The following is a 24,323-nucleotide window of genomic DNA, read 5'->3' on the forward strand; positions in this document are numbered from 1 at the left end:
TTCTTCCTTCTTCTGCAGTCTCTGCCTCTTCTCTCGCTTCCTTGTTCTTTCAACTCAGAAGAATCAATCATAATAAAATAAAAAAAAAATCCGAATTTATATCTCTGTAATTTGCTGCCCAAGAAATCACCTCTGGATTCCAAAACCTTGATCGCTCCTTAGTCCTTATTCTTTGGTAATCCGTACTGGATTTCCCTTTTCTTTTAATTTTTTTTTTACTATTGATGGTAATTTTTTGCGATTTCGGTCATGTTTTTTATTTTTAAAGTTGCTTCGATTTGTTCGTTTTTCAATTTTCGTGATTCGGAGTAAAAATTAGAAATTCATGAGATCTCATTTCACATTTTTTCTTTCTGTTTTGGTCAATCAGGATTATGTTCAAGGGGGGCCAATAGCTGAGCAGGGTGTTTGGATTTTTATGTGGATGGAGCTCTTATGTATATACCAATAAATGTACCTTCTTTTTTTTTTATTATAGTTTTTTCCTTCGTTTGAGAAATTTTATTGTAACAGAGAACAGTTGAAGACTGAGGAATTCATTGGATGAATGTTAATGTACTTTGATTTTGTGGTTATTTTATGTATTTTACCATCTTCCAACTATGGCAGTAATTTCTCTTTTTCCTTTGGGCAATTGTTTTTTTTTGGCCATTGAGCCGAGATATAATACTTAGTGCATAGTGCACAACATTGATGCTGCAACCTTTGCTTTTCCCGCAGCACTTGTGGTGGGTGGGGAATAGCTTATGGTGTCGAACAAGTTTAACAGTTATCTTGAACACGGTCCTGTTCTTGTTCTATTAGTTGCTTTCGGCACACTTTAGTTGGTAAGATTCCAACATTTTTGTGTCAAGATGGTGCAGTTTTCCGTTTTGCCCAATACCCTGTCTAAAAATCAATAAATACATGCATGTAATGAATGTATGCATATTTATATCTTCTACTGAGTATGCATTTTTATACGAACACATGCGGCATTTTACCTGTTTGTTGGGATTTTATGTACAACTATTGTGTAAGTTGTGCCTCCTAGTTTATTGATATGCGCAAACAATGCTGGTTCTTTTTGTAAACAATGTGACAGGATGTTCTGGGGAATTTTGTAGAGTTGGATTCGATTGGATTGGATAAGTGCAACTACTTGGTTAGCTGAAATCTCTTGAAGGCATTTGGTTATTTTTATGATGGAGAGCTTGGCCCAGTTAGAGGTGTTGTGTGAAAGGCTTTACAACTCTCAGGATTCAGCAGAACGAGCACATGCAGAGAACACCCTGAAATGCTTTTCTGTGAATGCTGACTACATACCCCAATGCCAGTTTATTTTGGACAATGCATTGACTCCTTATGCACTGATGCTGGCTAGTTCAAGCTTGTTGAAACAAGTCACTGAGCATAGTCTCTCATTGCAGCTCCGCCTTGATATCCGTAATACCTTGTTTTAAGCATGTTGTCTCTTTCAGGGCCTGTATTTTATTTTATTTTATTCTTTTGTAAACTGTATATGGGCCTGGTCTATCAATTCTTATGTTTCCATGTTAAACATGGATGGGTGACTTCTGACACGAACAGATGCTACTACCCGATTTTTTATGCTTTTTTTTTTGGGTTACTTCAAATTTGACATAAATATTATTGCTCTTGTGGATTTTTGCTCTTCTGATGTATGAAATTGATAACTATTTAATCTCTTTGAAGGAAACTACCTTGTAAACTATCTGGCAAACAGAGGGCCCGAGTTGCAGTCCTTTGTGGTTGGATCTCTAATACAGCTTTTATGTCGTATTACCAAATTCGGGTGGTTTGATGATGACAAATTTAGAGATGTGGTCAAGGAATCTATTAGCTTTTTGAGTCAGGTAACATTCTTCTATTGGTTTTCTTTTAGAGATTGAAGGTCCTTGTATTTGACTGATCTCAGTTGCTTCCTTTTAAAGCTAAAGTATTTTTTGTACTATCACTGGGTATAACTTTCCACTGAATTGGCTGCTTCAGTAGTATTTGTTAAAGAATCTTTTTCATACGATCACCTTTGGTGAAGTGAAAGATGCTTTTTGAAAGTAGAGACTTCCATTCATCTGAGGGTTCATTGGCATAGGGGAGTTAAAATACTTTGCAGTCCAACAGGTTTCACAAGGATTACAAAGAAAAACATGTTGAATTAGGTTGAAATGGTATTGAAAGTTGTTTGCTGGGGCATGGCTACTAGAGAAGGTCCTCGATATGATTATTGGTGCAGATCCGGGTGGCAAGAAGTACCTCAAATTTATTTTTGATGAAATTTGCCACCCTGGTGGCTGAAATGCCAGATCAAGGATGTAATATATGGATGTCCACTGTGCTGAATCAAGGACTCTGGATGTGAATATTTCAGAAGTGATTAGTTTCTAAAGTTTTTATTTGAGAGCTCTGCTGCTTTTATTGAAATTCTATTTATAGGCATATAGGCCTATGATTACATAACTGTAAATATAGAAGTTAATATACTCTCAGTATACCAGCATATGAATTTACTAAAATGTGAATCGTAAGTGTTTTGTCATTTCAATTACAAAAATTTATCTGGGTTAAGAATGAGAAAATGTGAAGCAATAAAAGGTCCTAAGGGTCAATATAGGATATGGTTGGTGAATGCTATCACAATTCAGAGATGTAATTTTGAAAAGCTTAAGTAATCTTTCTAGAGGTATCTGATAACCAACTAAATAACTAACTTTAGTAATTAGAAGAGCAATTGTAAATAAATAGATAATTTCTGGTTTGTTGAAGTTTCTATCATCTTCTTCACTTGTAGGCCTTTGCTGAAACTTGTGTGCTTAACCATCATTTTGGTTACAGTTGCTAGTGTCATTTTGGCATAGAAGGACATGTAATTTACCATTTATTAGCTTGTTTTCTATTTGAACTCATGTAATAGCACATATTACAGCTGCCAGACCAAGTTAGATTCTATTTGTTTTCTGCAATGATAATACTGGATATGTATGGTGCAAGCTACACTATCTTATGCTTGATGCTTTGTTTAAAAGATAAATGTTACCATATCTGAGAGGATGTTGGTATGCAATTTTACATGATCAGATTGCCTGCCTTGTAATCCGCAACTTATATGAGCCCTAGATAGTCTTAGGTATCATTTGAGCTTAATTCGTTTGAAGTTTAGTAAATGGGTTAATTTTCGTAGCATATTTTAGAATTATCTTCATATCTTGTTTCACATACAGATGCGTCTACTTGTTGGTCTTTTAGATTATTGAACTCTAGATATCTATCTTGGCTGTTGCAATTGAAAACCTATTTCTAAAATTTAGTGCTGAGATGGTTGATGTTTCATCAGGCAACACCAGAACATTATGCTATTGGATTAAAGATATTGAACCAGCTTGTCTGTGAGATGAATCAGGTTAGTGTCATTTCTTTTTTTTTTTTTTTTGCCCTTTTCTTTTTAGATTCATCCTGGGCATGGACTATTTATACCAGTTCGGTTTTTCTATGTCACTTTCTGATGCTAATGCTGTAAATATGTGTTTTTTATATGTATTACTAAATATTAAAAAATAGTTGCTTTCTTGTGTCTTTAGTGTGATCAGAGATATTGCTGTGCAAAAAAAAAAAAAAACCATTAATTGTCTAAATGCTTGAACCTTGAAGGTGCACTATTTGTTTGGTAGTTTTATCTGTATCTCTAACTAAGTATGTGTTTTCTTCATGGCATGTTGATTTACATTTTGTGTCTTGGATCCCCCTCATTTGCTATGTTCTGCGCTAGAACTTAATTTTTGTTATGCAAGTTTTGTTATTCAGGAAGTTTGTATATGTTTTTGTTAGCATAGTTTTGAGCTTTATGGCTAACATAAGAATCATACACGATATATAAATAGTGTGCTCTATGAAAGAGATACATACTTTGCTTTTGCATTTTGTGCTTAACCAGATGGCCCCTGTACTCTAGTGTGCTTTGGGCCGTTTGGTTACTGTGAATATCATTGCATATATTTCCACTTAGAGTTAATTGTTATAAGATCTGAGGCATCTGCTCGTGTTCTTTTGTGGTTTGAGGTTTATTTATGCTGGTTGGTTTCTTAAGCATAGCTGCCAAGTTTATCTGTTAAAGCTTTTCTTACAAGGAGGATGGATGTATTTGGCCAATGAAAACACAGGGTACAGATTTATTTGTTGCACAGTTGCTGTACTGTGGCAGCGTTGTGGGATTCAGGCATTTGTTTTGGACATTTCTTTCCTCTGTTTCTAAGCCGTTTCTTTATTGTGACCACTAATTTTTTAGGAGCCCTTTATTTCCTCATCCTGGCTGTAGAGTTGGAAATACTGAGCACTTTGAAGCACAAAGGCCTTTAGGGTCTTTTGCACTTAACTGAAGTGAAGCATGAGGTTATATATGGTTTTATTTATTTTTTAATATTAAATAATTATGCTATAATTTGTGCAATAAGTTGGAATATTTACTTCTGTAAACTAACCTTTTATTTGGTCAACATTTTACATTTACTGTTGAAGTCCAGTGATAGAATCATTTGGTTGCAACTTGTCAGCAATATTGACATGCATAACTGCTCATGAAGTGGTTTGATAATCAGAAAGGGAATGGATAAATTTGTAAAGAGCAGGGAACGAGTAGGGGAAAGCAGAGTTGTTGAGAAAAAGAAAGTAAAGAGGTGGAGGGAAGACAAGGCCATGGAGAAAACAAGTAGAATGAGAAATGAGGGCTGAGAGTGGAGCTATAAACTGTACTAGCTGTTATGATGATACTTGGTATGGTTATTCAGGGTGTTAGTATCACACTACCAGCAAAAATGTGGCCCCCATATAGAACAAATATATTTTTTAGTAGCTTTATAAGCGTGATCGAAAGCCCACGTTACATCAAATTGCTTTGTTTCTGCACATTGTGTTGTTTTGCTTTCCTTAGCTATGTAGACAAAAGTTGAAACAAATGAACTTCTGTGCTTTGTATTATCCACTTCCTGTGTTTTATGTGCTATCAATTACCTTATTTTCCTCTTTTCTTGGTAATGGCTTTCATGGAGGTCTTGGGAACTTGAAGTAAACTGCGCCCCCCCCACAAAAAAGAACCAAAAAAACCAAAACAAAAGGAAAAAAATGATGATATTTCCGTACTCTTTATATTTACAGCATTTAGCGTGTGCTTCTTGTAAGATGCTGCAAAAATTGTAGGCATTGTATATACCAGTGAAGCGCTATTTTTTCCCCCCACCCCCCAAAGACGATATCATTGATATTCTTTTTTTGCATGAATATGTAAAATAAGGTAAACCGGAGTTGTGGTTCTTTTTTTTGTGTTAAATATTACCCAGCTCTAGTAAAAGACTAAATGCTGCGAAAATTCTAGGCATTGTTTGTACCAGTGACGCCCTCATTTTTTTCCTCCTTAATGATGATGTTTCTAAACCATTTATATTTACAATATTTAGTTTCTGCTTCTGGTAAGATGCTGCAAAAATTCTAGGCATTGTGTATACCAGTGAAGTGCTCTCTCTCTCTCTCTCTCTCTCTCTAAAGACAATGTTAATGTTATTTTTCTTTTTGAATATGTAAAATAAGGTAAGCCTGAGTTGTGGTTCCTTTTTTTTAATTTTATTTTGTGTTTTCCTGCTTTATATTAGTTTGATCTTTCTGTCATACCTGAGTAACTAAAACCAACCAGTTAAATATTACCCAGCTCTAGTTCAAGCCTAGATATTGCAACCAGTTTTGTTCTACTGCCTGATGGCGTGTGTTGTTTTTACATTGAACCCTTATTCAGGCTGTTTTGTGCCAATCATGGATTCAGCTAATAACAATATTAATAATAAACAATTTTAAAGAAGTATTATACAAGTTAAATATGGGGAGCTGTTTAGTGGAGCTGGTAATTTCATTCTGTGATATGGTGCCATATTAATGTTCACTATTAGTTTAGACGTTAATTGCAAGCAGACATTTTGGGGTCTGGCACTTACAGATATCTCTTCATGAAATGGCAAGGCCAACTCCTCTACTGACTTTTTAAAGGTCAACATTTTGTTTGATTTTTCAACTTCTTAGAGTGATAAAAACCGGTTTCACTAACCTGTCCTTGAGTTTTTTTGATAATTCTAGGCTCTTTCCATCCTAGTTTCAAATAATTTGTGGTTGAACTGTAATAAGCTATCCTCATCATAGAAAAATTTTGAGATTATTGTAATTTCAAATAATTAAAGCAGTGACTTTTGGGAAATGGAAAACCTTATGAAGTACTGGTAACTGCATGCAATACATTGCCTATTTAGCCTCATAGTTCATATATCCATTGTAATAAATGGACAATACATCTGCATGGATTAGTTCTATACTTGAGTAAACTTAGCATTGATGACATGCCAAAGTATGTATAGAAGGTTGTTTATTTTGTTAATGATTAGAGACTAATTAAAAACAATAAGCAAACAATTCTGTTCCTGATTGGGGCTATCACGTAATTATATCTACCAAAATAGGCAGAACTACAAATCAATTTCTTTGGTAAAAATTGGATTCTCTAACTTGTAGTTATTGACCCAACGAGCTGCTAAACTTCAAAATCATATAAAAATTTGAGAATGTACAATACATTCTCTCTTTCTGGAATATAATCATAAGAGGAAAAAAAAGTAACTTTCCCAAACTTGTAAGAAAATTGGAATGTTCTACTGAGATCTTGAGGAAGACAGGGCACTGTGGATGTTCCCTGTCAGCATATTTTGGGTGCCCTAATTGCCCACCTGTACCCGCCAACAGTGTGTGTCTGTTCTGCTTACCATTGGGCCAATTTTTTGAAAGCCATTGACTGCACTGGAGAAACTAGTGGTTTTTCCTTTTAGATACCCTCGTGTGGCTAAGATTTAACTATAACTTGGGACAACTCATGACCATCATGCTTCAGTTTTCCATCTGGGAAAGTTCAAACCCCTTGGTTGCTGCTTTTGCTTATCCCATAGCACTAGATACGAGTAGTTTGATAACAAGACATGGACGACAAAGATGGTATCATTTACTTTTTCAGCCAGACAAAATATGGTCAAATTGGGGAGTAATAAAAAACATGTATACCTAATATAAATTGGTTTTAACTTAGATTTCCAGTAAGTGGCCATTTCTCATCGGGTTTTTGTTATGAGCTCAGCCAAGATTCATTATGTAGGATATTGATCTGTCATTAGTTTCTATTTTTATTCACTTGATTGTGTTTTCTGTGTTTGTTATTTAAGGTGATTAGATCATAAATCGTGGCATGTCTGCATGTGCCTGTGCTTCTTACTTTTCTCTTTGTCAAGCATTTTATCCATGATAGTGATTGGTGTCTATTGTAAAAACTACCAGCCAAATCCAGGATTGCCCTCAACACATCATCGAAGAGTAGCCTGCTCCTTTAGGGATCTGTCTCTGTTCCAAATTTTTCACATATCAATAACGTCATTGCATCAGCTAAAGAGTGATGGTAATTAGCTGGATTTTGCTCTGAAATTCTCATTTGTATGTATTGGACGCAAATTCTTAACATGTGCCTGTGTTGATTGTTATTGATTTCCTACTTTTTATGTTCTGCATGTAGTCATCAGCCGCTTGCAAGAGCTGGCACTTTCGCTTTCACTGAAATGCCTGTCTTTTGATTTTGTTGGGACATCGGTTGATGAAAGTGCTGATGAGTTTGGTACTGTTCAGGTATGAATCATTGCATTTAGTCTTTAATAATCCAGATTGATGGTAAACCTTGGCCCTATCTAGTTTACTTGTAGTAAACTTAGGATATTGAATCTTTGATACGTGAAACAACTTGCAGTTGTGCTGTTCTTATAAAAATTTATGATGGTTTTGCCTTTTTCTCAAGGCTTAATATGGCTGTCGTGAATGAGTTTCATTTATCGCTAATTGAACTCCTGACTCTGCAGATTCCACTATCTTGGAAGCCAGTGTTAGAGGACTTTTCAACTGTGCAGATATTTTTTGATTATTATACAATTGCAAAGCCACCTATCTCGAAAGAGGTCTGTTTTATATGTGTACGCATGTATATTTGACTTTAGATCATAAGCAGATTGTTTCAATGTTCATCAAGTATCTGATTTTTATTGTCATTTGCTTTTGAGTCCAAAGTGTATTAGATTTGAAATTTTCATTTGAATTACTATTGAATTCTGTTGCAACACCAAATTTCGTGATTCGGACCATAGTAAGAGTTTTTTCTTTTTTCTTTTTTTTTCCTTTCCTCCTTTGGCTTGTATTCTCTGCTTCTCATATTCTCCCTTTGTGACACATTTTTAAACGTAATAAATTAGCAGCTTTAATAGAAATTCAGAACAAGTCAATGTGAATGAAAAGTACAGACTGTGCGGATTATGGTTGTGCCATTACTGCTAGGACAAAAATTTAGAAAATTCCATCTGGTTTTTCTGATGTGTAGGTCCATCATATTGTTGTTGAGGATAAATTTGTAGGTGGATAGGGTTCTTCACTTTCTAAATTTTCCTTTTTTTCATTTTGAGAAGTATTAGAGTGTTAAATTCCCTTCTGTTGCATTAAGTAACATATCTGAACAATTTAAGTCTTCCTTCTGGGCATTGCACTTGCAGTAACATGCTTTGCAGGCTCTCTCTCTCTCTCTCTCTGTGCGCGTGCGTGTGAAACTTGTATCATTTTAATAGAACTGTAGTTAAGAAAGGATATTATAACGTACTACTAATTTTGATACGCTCTTTATGTCTGTTATTAAATCTGATTATTGCAGTTGCTTATGGTACCCTTTTCTAGCTTCTAGGAAAGTAACATGTTTTGCAGTTCGTGTGTGTGTGTCAAAATTCTTTCATTTTATGTGTCAAACTTGTGTCATTTTTTATAGAACAGTAATCAAGAAAGGATGTTACAATGTACTACTAATTTCATAACACACTACATATGTGTGCTTAATGAATTGATTATTGCAGTTTGCTCAAGATATCCATTTTTAGCTGTTAGGGGCTATCTTTTAGCTTCTACATTGTGCAAATTTGTTTAAATTTTTTTAATTCTTTCTTACTTATGACCTCCCCCACTATGCCATGCAGTAGTGATTCCTCTGATATTATTACTTCTACAAAAACAGTGCTGTCCTTAAGAAATTCCCTAGTTATGGGATGCATAGATGGAAGAGTTGTATAAAAGGACATTAGCAATATAATTTAACCTCGGTTCAATAAAACTGATATATTTGTTAATTTGTTCGCTACATCCTAATAAATTGAAAGATTGAGTGGAGATAGGAAATACATGTCTTATTAGGGCATTCAGAAAAAAGATGAAAAGTGATTTTACATCAAATAAAGTTAATACTTTATACAGTTGGATGGTAGATTCACTGGGCCACATCAATCTTCTGCTCTGATATTCCTTTCTGATGTATGGATTACAAATTTTCTCCCAACTACTCTGTGTGTGATGGTTTCTCTCCCTGTTTATCTGACCATCTGTCTGTCTCTCTCCCTCTTTCTCACTCACACACAAATAGACCTGTAGAATCCTGTAGAATCTACACACAGACACCTGTAGCACACTTCCATTTTAGCATGTATGTTATTATGTAGTTGGTAAATTGTCCTGGTTATTCCTGTGCCAGCTTCTTCTTATGTTGGGTGATCAGTTGAACCTTTTGAATTATACATTATTAGTTTTTTATGCCTCGTATAGAACACCGCTTGTCACATGTATTCTCTATGTCTAGTACCTTATCTTAACTTCTATTTGGTTTCATTATTTTATTTTTAGGCTCTGGAGTGCTTAGTGCGATTGGCATCTGTCAGGCGCTCTTTGTTTACAACTGATGTGACTCGTTCCAAGTACTTGGCACATCTGATGACAGGAACAAAAGAAATTCTACGATCAGGGACAGGTGTAGGAGCTAATTGGACTTTCATACTGCATGACTAGTTTGCTGTTTTGCTTTCACGCATCTATGAATCTGGATGCTTTGTGATACTTTCACTATATTGCTTGAGTAATTGTTTGTTCACTTGTGTTGTATTTTCTGGTACAGTTTCTTAATGCACTTGAAAATTTTGAATAAATCATTCATAGTTGCTCTCACAATCCATCCATTCATAAACTTCCGCTCTGTATCATTGATGTCGTACTTATCGCTAGTATCATCCCATAACCCATCCTACTGATTCTTGATCCACAACAATAGATGAAATTTGATGAACCTACCTTCGGTGAATTAAACTTTATTTGTTCATTTATGTTATCTCTCTCCAGTTTTGTAACTGGTGCAAGAATTATACTTGTGCCTATGCTATCTTTGACATGCTTGTGTGAGCTCAATCATGTTGAAACATTTGGTGATAATACTAGTAATTCTGGCCTGTTAAACTAAGTACCGAAGGCTGATTTGTGTTAACATGTGCTGGAAAAGATGTTTCAAGCAACTGCATGAATTATCTGGGATCAGGAGAGTTTTCTTGAGTTATTTCAGTTAGTCGAGCCATTTCACTAAGCTGGTATAACTATTGGCTTGGATACTAAAGGTATCAATTATCCCCTTTCCCCTGTTCTATAAGAAAAAGTCATCCCAAAGAGAGAGTTATTTATTCTGTTTGCTCTGCCACTAAGTTTTGGAGGAAGATATTCTTCTGCGCATTGTCAGTTTGCAGATTTCTGCTATTGTGACACTCAATTAGCCCATCTCTTTTTGACAAACCTTTCATCTTAAGTTATTAGCTCTATAGCTATTGCTACTTTGTTTTTCTTTGGTGTTAACAGCATGGGACTTTCGGAGCTGCACTTGAGAAATTCCTTTTGATTTGATCATTGGTGGAGGGTGGACATCTTACTCTACATTTAATGATGAAAAAGTTGTATTGTACAAATGTCCTTGCTACGCTTTATAGTAGCTCAAATATAGTTGTAGGTCAAATTTTATCCTTGGGAAGGATTGAAATATATCTTAATCTAGTATGGAAAAGCTTCTTGTTGCCTTCAGATGGCAGGTCAGCTATGAGTCATGCCCCTGTCATGGTGCTAGCAAGTCTTGTATTTGACTATTAAAACTAAATTGCCCGCTGTTGCCTATGAAATCTTACTTCAGCATTTTGTCCTTATTATGCCTCTTATTCCTTTTATACATCTGCTAATTGTATAATTTGATTGACTGGTATTCAGGTCTGGGTGATCATGATAACTACCATGAGTTTTGCCGCCTACTTGGACGTTTCAGAATTAATTATCAGGTACTTTTTCCTTGTCTTTCTGATGTCTAATGGAATTTCAGTTCCTTTACCATTTCAGCTGAGATAAGATCCCCATGATACCCCTTTTAATTGTGAGTGTGTGTTCCTTTTTTCTGGTATGCAATATAATTGTATTTTGTCCTTCTTCTTGGCTGAGTTGGGATTTCCTGGCTTAACTAGATCCTATTAAATCAATAACTAGAGGTTCAAGTTTTCTTTCCTCTCCATCTTCAATTTGTTATTTATAGAATTATTTCCATCTTCTTTTTCTTTGCCATGGTCTTAACTTTTGGAAATGCACCACAAGTTCCCTCCCTTTAGTGAGGGAATTGCAGAAGTGGTCATTTGGGTTCCTTAGGTAAAAAATCTCTGGGTAGTCTTATTTGTTGCATCACGTTTGTTGAAAATTCTTTAGAGTTATCACCCTTCACTGTGTGATTACTTGCTGCATTAGCATGAACTTTGCATTATGTGAACTATCTTAAAGAGTGCTAGGAGTGCTGCAAACTCTCTTATCAAATACGATCTCGGTTTAACCTTTTCTGCACTCCTCAAGCTAAAGCAATGTTCCCGATTTTCCTGTTTCAGTGCCTAAAGTAACATGAATAAGTCATTTGCTCAAGTCCAAGTAGTTATGTTAACATACTGGTACAATCATTTGTGTTATTCTTTCTGCAGTGGTTGACATTTGTCAAACGAGTTCTACTTGTATTGAAGGGGAGAGCAAAAAGAACATCCTGTCTTTTTCTCCTTGATGTGTTCTAAGTGGGAATCTTTATTAAGTTCATACACATGCTTTAGACTTCAGTACTTATCCTGCACCATGAATAGACTCTTTTGTGAAAAATCTATTTCCATTTTTCTACCAAATCTACATTCAGATAATATCCAATCGCGTTGGCTTATAATTGCCCTTTCATAATAATGAGAAACTTCCAATCTTTGAACCCTTCTCATAAATCTGGTTGTTTCTCTTAAATTGATTTGCTAAGCTGTGCGTAGATTTGTTTTAGGCTGCTCAAGACTCTGCTGCCCCTTGTATGCGTTTCTTCTTTTTATCAGTCTTTGGTGATGTCTCTTTCTGGTAGAACTGGTAGAACTTCAAGGTGCAGCTACTGGTTTTTTTTGGCCCATGACTTCCTGCCAGGTTGTTTCCTTTGCAAGTCCCAGGCTTGTGCTTGGGCAACCTCTTATGGGTTAAATCTAACAGACGATCATTCCTCAACTCCAAAGTATCTTTTGCTCCCAAGTAAATGGTCAAGACAATTTCTTGGGATCCAAAGTTTGCTCTGATACTGAATGGTGATGCATTTGATTATAGAAAATTAATTCAAGGAATTGAGCATTGGATGAGAGCAGTAAGCTGAAAGCCAGAATGACAACAGCAAGAGATATGGATTCTGGCAATGTCTGTTCTTTGTCAGAGAAAGAAATTCCGAGTTCTCAAAGTTGACTCCCCCAAAAGCTTAGGATTTAAAATTTCTCCATAATCTAGTGAAGACCAAAGATGAACTCATGGATGTGTTTAATTAACTTCTAAAATGTCCAACAAACATTTAGACATTGGCTTGGGATTAAATCAAAGCTTAGAGGCCCAGACTCATTCTTTCAATAGGTAGTCTACTGGTCCTTGTTTCAATACTGGGTACACCAAGTCTCGTTTTTGTTGTTCTCTAATAGCAACATTTTTTTTAAGGACTAAATTTGAACCTGGATACTTGTACCTTGCCTGAAACTTTGGTGCTGACATAACTTGCATGTACTTTTTGGTCGAGTCGTGTATGAATTTGAGTATAATTTCTTTGATTTGGTAAGCGTAATTATGCTTTATCGCAGTTGTCAGAACTTGTCAATATGGAAGGATACAGTGAATGGATACGTTTGGTAGCAGAGTTTACGTCAAAATCTTTGCAGTCCTGGCAGGTAAATACACTGTTGCATTCTGCTTTTGGATAATATCTACTTATAGCTTTCCTTGATTGAAATGTGATGTGATTTTAGTAATAACAGGACTCGCCTTAAACTGCTTCTGTGATATTAATTGATATTCTATCTTAAAATAGTGTTTTTTTTTTTTACTTTCTTTCATGTTCCTTGGACCTGGCTGTGGATACACCACGTATATAATTCTTGTCATCTTTTCCCCATTCTTGATTTGTTTCTTTCTTCTTTTTGATTTTCCCCATTCTCCTTCCCCTTCCTTCCTGCTTATATACCCATCTTCCTTCCAGTTGTCAACTTGGAGTAAAGTAACACTAGCTCATAGGACTCCTGTAAGCACTAGGAGCAGCTAGAAGTAGCCAGGTTTCTTGTCATCATGAGTTTCTACTTTAAAAATCTTATTGAATCTGTTTTCTTGCAGTGGGCGAGCACCAGTGTTTATTACCTTCTAGGGCTGTGGTCCAGATTGGTAAGTTCTGTACCATATCTGAAGGCGGATGCACCGAGCTTACTTGATGAGTTTGTGCCAAAAATTACTGAAGGTTATATCACATCAAGGCTGGATGCAACTCAGGTAGAATGTCGTCATGGCTCTTTTTGGCTTGGACAAGTTGGGAAAGTTAATGCAAGGGAAGTAAAGTGATGGGTTGCTTCATTTTGTCATTCTAGGCTGGATTACCAGATGATCTTTCAGAACACCCTCTGGACAATGTTGAGCTTCTTCAAGATCAGCTTGATTCCTTTCCAAATCTTTGTAGATTTCAGGTAAAGTCTATGTATTTTTTTTCCTTGTTAAAGAATCTCATTGCATAGCTCTAATACTATTAGCTTTTCGTCTTCTAACAGTCACTGATTTATTTGTGTTCATGATCTCAGTATGAAAGCAGTAGCTTGTTTCTTATTAATATCATGGAACCAATTCTACAAACATATACGGTATGCTGAAGACTCCATTAGTGCTTTCTATTGCTTGTGTTCCTTGTATTCGATAAAATGTACTTATTTATCCCCTCTCTTCTGTGGATTTTCTTCCTTTATATAGGAAAGAGCACAACTTCAACCTACTGATGGTGGTGAACTGTCAGTCATTGAAGCCAAACTTTCTTGGATAGTGCATATAATTGCTGCTCTCTTAAGAGTGAAGCAGTGTTCTGGTTGCAGGTAAAGAAACGTTCTATGTGATGCTTGTTGGTGGACAAACTTTTTTTTTTGTTTTTGGGTTCATTTTAGTCTTGTCTATGTATGTTTAAACTTAAATCACTGAGTATTATGCAGCTCGGATTCACAAGAAGTAATTGATGCAGAACTTTCAGCACGTGTATTGCGTTTAGTTAATGTCTCTGATACTGGGTTGCACAGTCAGGTATGCACTGGGGACAAAGCCTCACTGCTTCGAATGATATTATGCGACTTGATACTAATGCTTTCTACTAAATTTCACAAATTGCATAAGTTGTTTGTTTGTTGTGGCAACTTTTGAAGTAGCCACTATGTTTTAAGTTCCACTTCTGATTTTGCTGCTTCTTTTCCTTGGATTCTGAGACTAACTAAAAATACTGAAAATTTGACAGACTTCGAGTGATTTCGAAATAAAATCTATGGATTAGGGCACAGGTTTTTGTCCTTTTTCCTCTAATTTCCTTAAAGAAATAATGCACTGGAATATTTCTTTCATATACTATTATTTATTTATTTATTTATTTTTTGCTCTCTGTGATTTTTCACAAATGATTGCCAATAATTCCATGGAATTCTAAGGCACATTTTTTCTGCCTTTTCCTCTATTTTTCTTAAGAAATATTACACTGTGATACTTTGGCTTTTACCTTTAGTTATTATATGTTTTTTGCTCTTTCTGATATTTCCAAATTTTTTTTCCCATTGATAGTAGCATATATTATTATGTTTTTGTATACCTGCTAAAAAGAATCACCCATTTACACAGTGGACAACCATAAGGTTTTAGGTGACTTTGTGAAATTGCAGATTTATATACACAGATAATGTTGACATGGTCAAAAAGGAAAACTCTTTGCATCTCTAGAGATCCATAGAAAACTTTCTCATGCGTTTTTTCAGCTTTTAAGACATTCAAGCTTATAGTATTAGTAATTTCCAAACCAAGAATGGTCTGAAGGATGATCATAACTTGACGTCTTACAACAGAAATATAGGCATGGAGTTGCAGTTAGAAGAATCATAATGATGTTCTCATGTTTCACTGTCTGGCATATGAGATGATGTGTGCTTCTAGCTTGTAAAAACCATAGAAGCATGCGATATGATCTTTGTGGTCCTTTTTGGCATCTTTGATTGCTTATCCAACTGAGCAGTGAGCTGACCTCTGGAGTGTGTTTCTTATACGGACAATGTATTGAAAGCTAAAATTTCTTCTAAAACCTCTCATATCTAACAAAGTATTTACTTCATTTTTTGTGTAATAGTCAATATCGTTGCTTATGCTAGATTTTTGCTTGAGTAGTTATCTGTAGTATGTATAACATTTGATGTTGTAAAACACTCTTGATAGATATAACTATTAAAGATCTGAGTGATACATTGTGGGCTTCTTGATCTACCTTTGTTCCTTTTGCAATTTGTTGCTTTCACTGAATATCTGTGATTCTCCCCTGCAAGTGTTGTAAACTAAAAGTTTCTTTGCTATTATTATTTTTTAAATCTCACATGCAGTTTCTTTTCAAATGCTAGGAAATATAGCAATTTTATTGTCTTGTTGCATTGCAGAGATATGGCGAACCAAGCAAACAAAGGCTTGATCGTGCAGTTCTTACCTTTTTCCAATTTTTCAGAAAGTCCTATGTGGGTGATCAAGCTATGCATTCATCAAAGGTAATACAACTTATTCTCATTTCAAAATATTGATGGACTTATTGATAATCCATGTTCTTGCTTTATATTGCAGCAGTTATATGCCAGACTCTCTGAACTTCTTGGACTTCATGATCACCTTTTGCTGTTGGATTTTTTTATTCGAAAAATTGCAACGAACCTCAAGTGTTATACAGAGGTAATGGTTTTTATCTTTTACTACTTTAAGCTGCTTGTTCAAGTTGATCTCATTTCTCTTTGCATGTAGAGTGATGAAGTTGTTGATCACACTTTAAGTTTGTTCTTGGAGCTGGCTTCTGGGTAAGTATGAATAGTTAGTACTTTGTAGATTTTATGTATTTCTAACTCCTACAATTAGTCTAGTGATATGTCTTATCATGAAATAATTGTTTTTTTTCCCCCTGCAGCTATATGACTGGAAAGCTGCTGCTGAAATTGGAGACTGTTAAATTTATTATTGCCAATCACACTGTAATGCAATCTATATCATCTGAACTAATTGAATTTCAGACTGTCTCAATGCCTTGGGACTATTTATGTTTTTATGCATGAAGTTGCAAATCTATTGTGTGCTTATACGGATATTCTCTCCTACCCCTTGTTTCAGAAGGAGCACTTTCCGTTTCTTGAAGACTATAGAAGCTCACGGAGCAGAACAACTTTCTATTATACGATTGGCTGGTTAATATTTTTGGAGGATAGTCCTCTGCTATTTAAGTCCTCCATGGATTCACTACTGCAAGTATGTATACTAAGTGTTGTCATGTGTTTGCCTATCCTCCATAAACTTTTTTCATGTAGATTAAGTTGCAATTTATGCATGATATGCAAATACATAGATCATGCATAGTGTACAATTATATGCAATGCAAGATTAAATTGAGGGTTTTCCTTTTAAATCATTTTTGCAAGTCATTGACATCTTCTGCTTGATATGTTTGGACACTGTTTAGGTTTTCGTCACTTTGGGTGCCACACCTGATGCTATGTTCCGAACAGATGGCGTGAAATATAAGTTAATTGGGTTGATGAGGGATCTTAGAGGCATTGCAATGGCGACAAATAGGTCCGTACATTTTACTTCTGAGGTAGTCTAATCAAAGTATCAAGTAGTTCTTGCCAATTTGTTCATTTTACCTTTTGGTGGCTTTTCAGTCGAAGAACTTATGGGCTTTTGTTTGATTGGATATATCCTGCTCACATGCCTATTCTTTTAAAGGGCATCTCACACTGGGCTGATACGCCGGAGGTACTATTTCATGGTTGAATTTTTCTTAAGAAACTATGTCCTTGCTTTTGGTTTTCGTTGTCTGAATTTATTGCTCAAGCATTTCATTTTGATTCTTTTAGGTAGGTGTTTGAACTTAAGTTGAGCTTGTTAATGATGTGCTTGTTCTGTTTGCTCATTTTATCTCCATATTGAAACATATGCCAGACCTTTTGCGTTTCTATGTAGTCTTATAAACTTTTCTCTTTATTTCTTAACTTTTGGCTTGTCCAATTGACTTATCCCAATGAACTATATTTGTACTCATTAATGTTTGATCCAATTTGATGTTTTGTCTGAGCTCTGAACATTATTCTATACACGCACAAACTTTGATTGCACAATTCTGCAGGTTACAACTCCATTGTTAAAGTTCATGGCTGAGTTTGTATTAAACAAAGCTCAACGCTTGACTTTTGATTCTTCTTCTCCAAATGGAATATTACTTTTTAGAGAAGTTAGCAAGCTTCTTGTTGCATATGGCTCAAGAGTTTTATCTCTTCCAAATCCTGCGGATATTTATGCCTTCAAATACAAGGGGATATGGATTTCACTAACTATCCTTGCAAGAGGTAAACAATTTCTTGTACATCAGAATATTCTGGAACTACACTAGTTTTTCTGCATTTTTATTCGTCCTTTGAAACTCTTTTATGTCTAGTAAGATCTTGTTTTTGCAGAATGACATGTTCGGTTGGTAAGAAAATTAATTCTGAGGACCCTCTAAAATAGCTACTACATGCATGTAGGAAAACTATTATTGTTGGTGAGATAAAGAATTGTAAGAATCCTTGGATACTTTTTAAGAGTTTAGTTAAGCTTAAGCAAGGAGTTCTACAAGCCATTTAGGAGAGTCATTGAGCTCCTATATGTTTTGAGAGAGATTTGGAATGGTTATTTCTAGTCTTTACCTCATTTTACCTATCTTTAAGACCTTACAGTCTTTCCAAAAGGTCACGACTTCGTTAAAAAAATCCTTTATCTCGCTTCTTGTTTGTTCTCAATAGAAGGTGCTCTCTTCTGGTTTGTGGAATATGTTTGCTTACCTCTTCGGTAAAATTTTCACTGACCAGTTTGATTTGTGGTTCTGCTATGTGGAAATCACATACAATTACTAAAGCTCAGCTTTAACTTTACTATTAATTGTTTACTGCTCGAAAGGATGTTCATCTTCCTGTTTATAAAAAATTGTGTTCAGACTAATGTTATTCTGAGCAATAGAGGGATGCCTTTGTTGGGCATATCTGCTGCCTGAAGCTCTGCTATTGTGGGGTTCTGGCTTTGCAACTTTGCCCTTTCAAGGAGGGCTGGTTGGGCAGCTATTTTTCTGTATTAAAACTTGAGGGGGTATGCCTTTATCTTTATGGAAATGTAAAAGGAGGCTAGTGTTGTTTGTCCTTGTTACTTTTTCTTTTTTGTAGAACTAGTATGTTTTTTTAGTAGTAGTAGTTCTGTAGGATAGGCTATACATGTTTAGGCCATCGCATTTCACTGAGTCTAGGATATGTAGTAAAGTAAATATTTGTTAAAATCAACAGATTCCATTGGAATTACTCTATTTTATCCATTTTTTTGCACCAACTTTTTGCTGTTGCTTTTACCACATGGCAGCTCTTGCTGGAAATTATGTGAACTTTGGAGTTTTTGAACTCTATGGAGACAGAGCACTTGCTGATGCACTCGATATTGCTCTTAAGATGACACTGGCAATTCCCTTGGCTGATATTTTGGCTTACAGGAAGGTATGTATGGCTATTCATTAGAGAATGAGGAAGAGTAATTGAAAGGATATGAGTAAATTCGTATCAGATCTTTTTTGGAGATGCTTTCCATCCGTACTACAGTCTACAAGAGTAGTAGTGATTAAATGGAATTTTGTCGGCTTGTTAAGGATAGTGTTATTTTGGTGAACTTATAGATTAGATCCACTTGTCATATTAGTAGTTAACTCTCTGAAGTACCGGGGTTGCAAATCATAAGATCTAATTGTCATTTTAGTAGTTAAGTTAAAAAGAGGGTAATTTTCTGTTGCTCTTAATATTAAATGACCCAAATTTGGGATGCCCCACAATCTTAGAAATCTTTGTAAAGAGAATGATTGTGTTTTTATCTGCTTAAACAATCCTGTGTCTCTAGTTTAATTGTCTGATCAAGTTAATCATAAAAATGTGGTCAGTAATCCTGGAAAATAGCGGACCATTGCCATCATGAAGTCACCTTTTCCAAAAAGTTGGATTTGGAGAAGCACCTATTACTAGGGACAGTTTTAAGTAATGAAGAATACTCATAGGGAGGAGTATGACTAGTTTCTGAATGTCTGTAAAATATGTCTTTAGTCTTTCCATCCTGTAAGACATATCAGATCAGCTTTGGATTTATGAATAATGTAACGTTTTGAGATTCTATTGTTTTGCTTACTGTGAGCAACTATACCTTAAGGATTGATTTTTAAGATGTGATTCCTAGATCTTCTTCCTCCTCCTCCTTACTCTTACCTCTAAGTTTCGCTTTCAATCACAACCATAATCCTGGATCCAACTTATTGGCCTTTCTGATGTTGTGCTTCTCTGAGCATTAATGGTCGAGTTCCTGATTATGCTTCTGATGTAATTCTTCTTTGTCTTTATTTACTTCAAATGGCAAAGTAGTCCTTCAAAATAATTCGAACACATAATGTACTTGTGTGTCTGTTCCGTACTGTTTAGGAAGAAAAAGAGTGTTCAGGAGAAGGCCAGATTTATAAAGGTTTGGAGGGAACACGCAAAATCCAAAATGTACCTTTCAACAGTAAAGGCATATTTTTTCAAAAATGCTTATCAGATTATTGCTTTTTTCAGAAGGTAGATAAATGCCCAGTGATGAGGCAATGCAAGAAATGTGTCTTTCCTGGGAATTGGACGGATGGGCATTGCCTGTGTCTATCGAATTGTTGGCTTCCTTTAGCACAATTTCTCATTTCCCGTGCTGGATTTCCTTTCTCAGCTATGTGATTTTGATTCCATCCTCAACTGAACCATAAACTAGATCTCAACCAAACAAAAACTGGATCTTTAGAGTTTCCGAAGAAGGAAAAGTCAATCTTCTGTTTTGTGCTTCACCACCTGAAAAGTTGGTTAGGAACCAAAGATCTTTTAGTGTTCTTCTTTCGTGGGCAATGCATCTCCGCTTCTGATAGATACCTCTTGGTTAAAGGATAGGAAATTTGTTGCAAGCTTCAGACGCGCATACAGAGCTTTTGCATCTAGTTTCTCTTGGATCACCTCTGTGCTCATGAATAAGATACATTAAGCTTTCTAAGATAAGCAGAAACCATCATGCAACTGTAAAGGATTTTGAAGTGTAGAAAAACCCTTGAAGATAGCATCAAGGATTTGTTTTGAGAGATAAGACTGTTAGTAAGTGGTAGATGTTTATCTGACTTAAAATCCATTAGGGAGCAGTAGTTTTGATAACATCACCAAGAAAAGTAGTAGATTTTCCTAGGCAAACTCACAAGTATCATCCAACTCTTTGTTCAAAATGTAACTGAATTGGTAAACAATTTGATTCATAAACAAATACCAAGATATAACTTAATTGGTAAAGAATTTCATTCATAAACAATTGCTGAATGCTTGCTGTCTGCTCACGACCTGTATATTAGTGATTTTCTAGGAACGTCTCCTCGATACCTTCTTTTTTTCATCTGTGGTGGTACTAGCAGTTTCTAATCTCGCTTTGTCTCTTTGCAGCTGACAAAGGCATACTATGCATTTTTGGAAGTTCTGTTCAATAGCCACATAGTTTTCTTGTTGAATCTTGATACAAACACTTTCATGCATATAGTTGGCTCGCTTGAATCTGGTCTGAAAGGTCTAGATGGTGGTATATCCTCACAGGTATTATACTATAAACCCATCATGGAGCAATACACGTCTCTTACACAGTGAATTTTTTTTTTTTCCATCTGTTGATTTCCTGCAAAGAATTTTGGTGAGGTTTCACAATGGGTGTATCTGCATCCATTTAGAGCATCATACTTACGTAGTCAGTAAAACAGGTGTTGTATGTTAACAAGCCCATGGTACAGTCAAAGTGTCAAAAAACTTGTATTCACAAAATTCATCTGCTAAATGTTTAGTTTGACTGCTGATTTTGAAAGCAGTGATATTAAAGAAAGGCAACTGGTCGTTAATACAACTAGTGTTACCGATTTTTAATGGTGAAATGCTGATGCATGTTTAAATGGATCCTTTAACGTTGATGAATTTTGTGGCACACTGGTAGGTGATTGCTTTTATTTCTTATCAAATCTGTTCTGTTCTTGATGCCAGTGTGCATCAGCAATTGACAATCTAGCTTCTTACTATTTCAACAACATTACCATGGGTGAAGCACCCACTTCACCAGCTGCAGTTAGTCTGGCAAGGCATGTTTCAGAATGTCCCACTATGTTCCCAGAGGTAGGCCAAGTATATTATTCTTGTGTACTAAAGTGAGCTTTATAAAGTAATGTCCTGATCCTCAAATTACAGAGGCTGATAATTCTACCATTCTGCATTGACTGTCTGTGCCAGTATGATTGCTTCATCTTAGTTTGCAGATCTGAAAGGCATTTAAAAAAATTAAACTGACAAATGCCTGCATTTTCTACCATGAGCACACACTTGTAGTGCAAAGTATTAGCAAATATCTCCGTTTACCAATGAGCACACAGAGAGTTTGAGATATCTGGATTATATATATTGCCAACAACAGTCAAGGAAAGCTTTCTACTTTGTTAAATTAACATTGAAAGAGAGGGATTATTTGTATATAAGTAGTTGCTTTACCTTTCTTCCATGCTTTCTGCTGTCTTGTACTGATATTAGCTTTTGTTCAGATACTCAAGACCCTCTTTGAGATAGTTTTGTTCGAGGATCTTGGCAATCAATGGAGTCTTAGCAGACCAATGATAAGCTTGATACTTGTAAATGAGCAGGTGATGTTCAGAGCTGTTCTTTGGCTCTTTTTTGTAGACCACTTCTTGCTGCTGCTTACAACTCGACACAATATATTGGGCCTAAGACTTTCCTTTTGTCTTATTCTAATGGTGTTTTTTTGGGCCATTTGTTGTAAAAATTTCATTGTATGAATTAGCTGTTCGTTTTCTCTTTGTTTGCAGAAAGTAATTGACACTGATTGCAACAATTTTTTTTGCAGATACTAACAGATCTGAAAGCTCATATTTTGTCTTCACAGGCAAGTCTTAGCCTAGCTTTGACTATTTTTACTGATTTTTTCTTTTTGTTGTCAATCATAATGCAATACGTTGGTTTAGCATGGTTTTAGATGCTAGTTTCTGGCTGCTATAATTATAATGCAGTAGAACATATATTCTGAGTTGAAGTCCTTAATTGCAGCTTAAACATTCTAGAAAAAGCTAGAACTCTTTACCAAATTGTAAATTGGTTAAAACTTCTTAACGGTAGGTCAAGTGAATTGGAGCATTTGCCTCTCGTTTCTTCCAGCAGTTTCCTTGGTGGCCATTTCGGCACCTGTATTCAAATTTAATTTTGGGATTTGAATATTTCAACCAAGCTAATTATCGGGGTTGATGGTTCTCCTGTTATGATTATTATGTTGAACTTGGAAAATCAGCTATTGAGATTGTGGTATTATTGTTTGCGAAAGTGGGTTTAGAATACTTGACTAAAAGCATATTTCAGTTCTGCTCTCGTGTTAGCATGCAAGACAATGCTTAAAATCCTTTGCATCTGGCAACTTTTGAATGTCCAGTTATAGTCGTGGAAGATGATAACCCCCATTCTGGGTTCCTCTTCCTTGGACACCTGACTAGTAAGCAGAATAGTGCTTCGGCTGACCAACACATGATTATTAAGAATATGTACCCAACTCGAAGGGGCTGTGGAACTTTTGAGCTTCCACGCTGCTGATAAAAAAAGAATCATCAACAACTTTGATAGATATGCTTCATGTATAGGAAACTAAACATACATCAGTCGATGATTGGGAAGGATACAGGTTTACAAGTGTCTTCATAATGAAACAAAGCACAAGTACAGCTATCTTGTACAGTTAAGAATGCTAAATATTGTTGTAATGGTCAAATTACAGTATTACTTAAAACTAAAATGAAAATATTTACTGAATTTTGAATGACAAGGATGGCAAACAGATTTTAACAACTTGACTACCCTGGTAGTTAGTATATGTAATAATTCTCAACTGCGAAAGCACTAGCCATAGTTTTGTATAGAGTGCTTTTAATTGTATGCAGAGTTTACTTGATTTCAGCTCACTGTTGTTAATTATCTATCTATTCAGTAAACTGTCTTGCCTAAAGAGCAATTACTAAAATTTGCATGCTCTGCAAATGTGCCTGTTTTGGTTGCTCCATTATTTCCATGTGCAAAATGACAATTTTTCTGGTTTTATTGCAGCCAATAGATCAGCATCAGCGCCTTTCCCTGTGCTTTGACAAATTAATGGTTGATGTTAATCGAAGCTTGGATTCAAAAAACCGAGACAAGTTTACCCAGAATTTGACAATATTTAGGAATGATTTTCGTGTCAAATAGCTATATGCTTGTGGGATTACCTCCAATTTTAATCCACTTGCACTCGTAATGATATCTGTCACCTTGAGGATTCATCTCCGTGTTACAGATGGCTCCTAATATGAAAATTTTCATCCTTGGCAAACACCAATCATTCAGGAGTATTTTGAGTGCATTTGGGATTCTCTGTGGACATGAGAAGTAGCATGCTAAATGAACTTGTACTAATTGTGATGTACATAATTTTTTGAATGAGTGCATAGTTGATGCCTAACATCCATCAATAGAACTTTTCAGGTTGTGGCAGATTGACTAAATGCACCTATTTTGAATGTATTTTTGAGCTGTTCTGTAGGAGAATGCTTAGTTATATTATTTGTTAGGTGAACTTGTTTTGAGTTGTAAATTCTATGTTGATCATTGATCATTTACTAACTTTTGGTTGTAATGGTGCTCTTTACAGCTAAAATCTGAATTCCTTGTTATTTGATTTCA

At 35.5% G+C, this 24,323-nt stretch overlaps 1 protein-coding gene across 7 annotated transcripts; it reads left to right on the forward strand.

The window, feature by feature from the left end:
• Window positions 1-24,323, forward strand: LOC113762350 (exportin-7). 7 transcript variants are annotated; one of them, XM_027305751.1, is made up of 31 exons: window positions 1-175; window positions 371-453; window positions 721-827; window positions 1,085-1,425; window positions 1,696-1,856; window positions 3,335-3,400; window positions 7,354-7,471; window positions 7,586-7,695; window positions 7,923-8,018; window positions 9,772-9,895; window positions 11,164-11,231; window positions 13,068-13,154; window positions 13,594-13,746; window positions 13,842-13,937; window positions 14,049-14,108; window positions 14,215-14,333; window positions 14,448-14,535; window positions 15,918-16,022; window positions 16,096-16,200; window positions 16,270-16,322; window positions 16,430-16,493; window positions 16,630-16,764; window positions 16,976-17,088; window positions 17,178-17,271; window positions 17,642-17,861; window positions 18,901-19,031; window positions 21,021-21,167; window positions 21,603-21,731; window positions 22,151-22,249; window positions 22,471-22,509; window positions 23,712-24,323. In XM_027305751.1, the coding sequence occupies exons 4-31, from the start codon at window positions 1,182-1,184 to the stop codon at window positions 23,847-23,849; spliced, it is 3,162 nt and encodes a 1,053-aa protein (XP_027161552.1). In that variant the 5' UTR covers window positions 1-175; window positions 371-453; window positions 721-827; window positions 1,085-1,181; the 3' UTR covers window positions 23,850-24,323. The 7 variants fall into 7 exon arrangements, with proteins under 7 accessions (XP_027161552.1, XP_027161551.1, XP_027161557.1 ...); XM_027305750.1 differs by having other exon boundaries at window positions 1,107-1,425; XM_027305756.1 differs by having other exon boundaries at window positions 1,107-1,425; window positions 16,099-16,200.

Source organism: Coffea eugenioides, chromosome 2, assembly GCF_003713205.1.
Source record: "Coffea eugenioides isolate CCC68of chromosome 2, Ceug_1.0, whole genome shotgun sequence".
Classification (NCBI taxonomy): domain Eukaryota; kingdom Viridiplantae; phylum Streptophyta; class Magnoliopsida; order Gentianales; family Rubiaceae; genus Coffea; species Coffea eugenioides.

Coding starts and splice junctions, on each gene's coding strand:
- LOC113762350 (XM_027305751.1), top strand. CDS start 1,182: ATGATGGAGAGCTTGGCCCAGTTAGAGGTGTTGTGTGAAAGGCTTTAC. Junction 7,472..7,585: donor GCATCAGCTAAAGAGTGATG/GTAATTAGCTGG, acceptor TTCTGCATGTAG/TCATCAGCCGCTTGCAAGAG. Junction 13,747..13,841: donor CAAGGCTGGATGCAACTCAG/GTAGAATGTCGT, acceptor TTGTCATTCTAG/GCTGGATTACCAGATGATCT.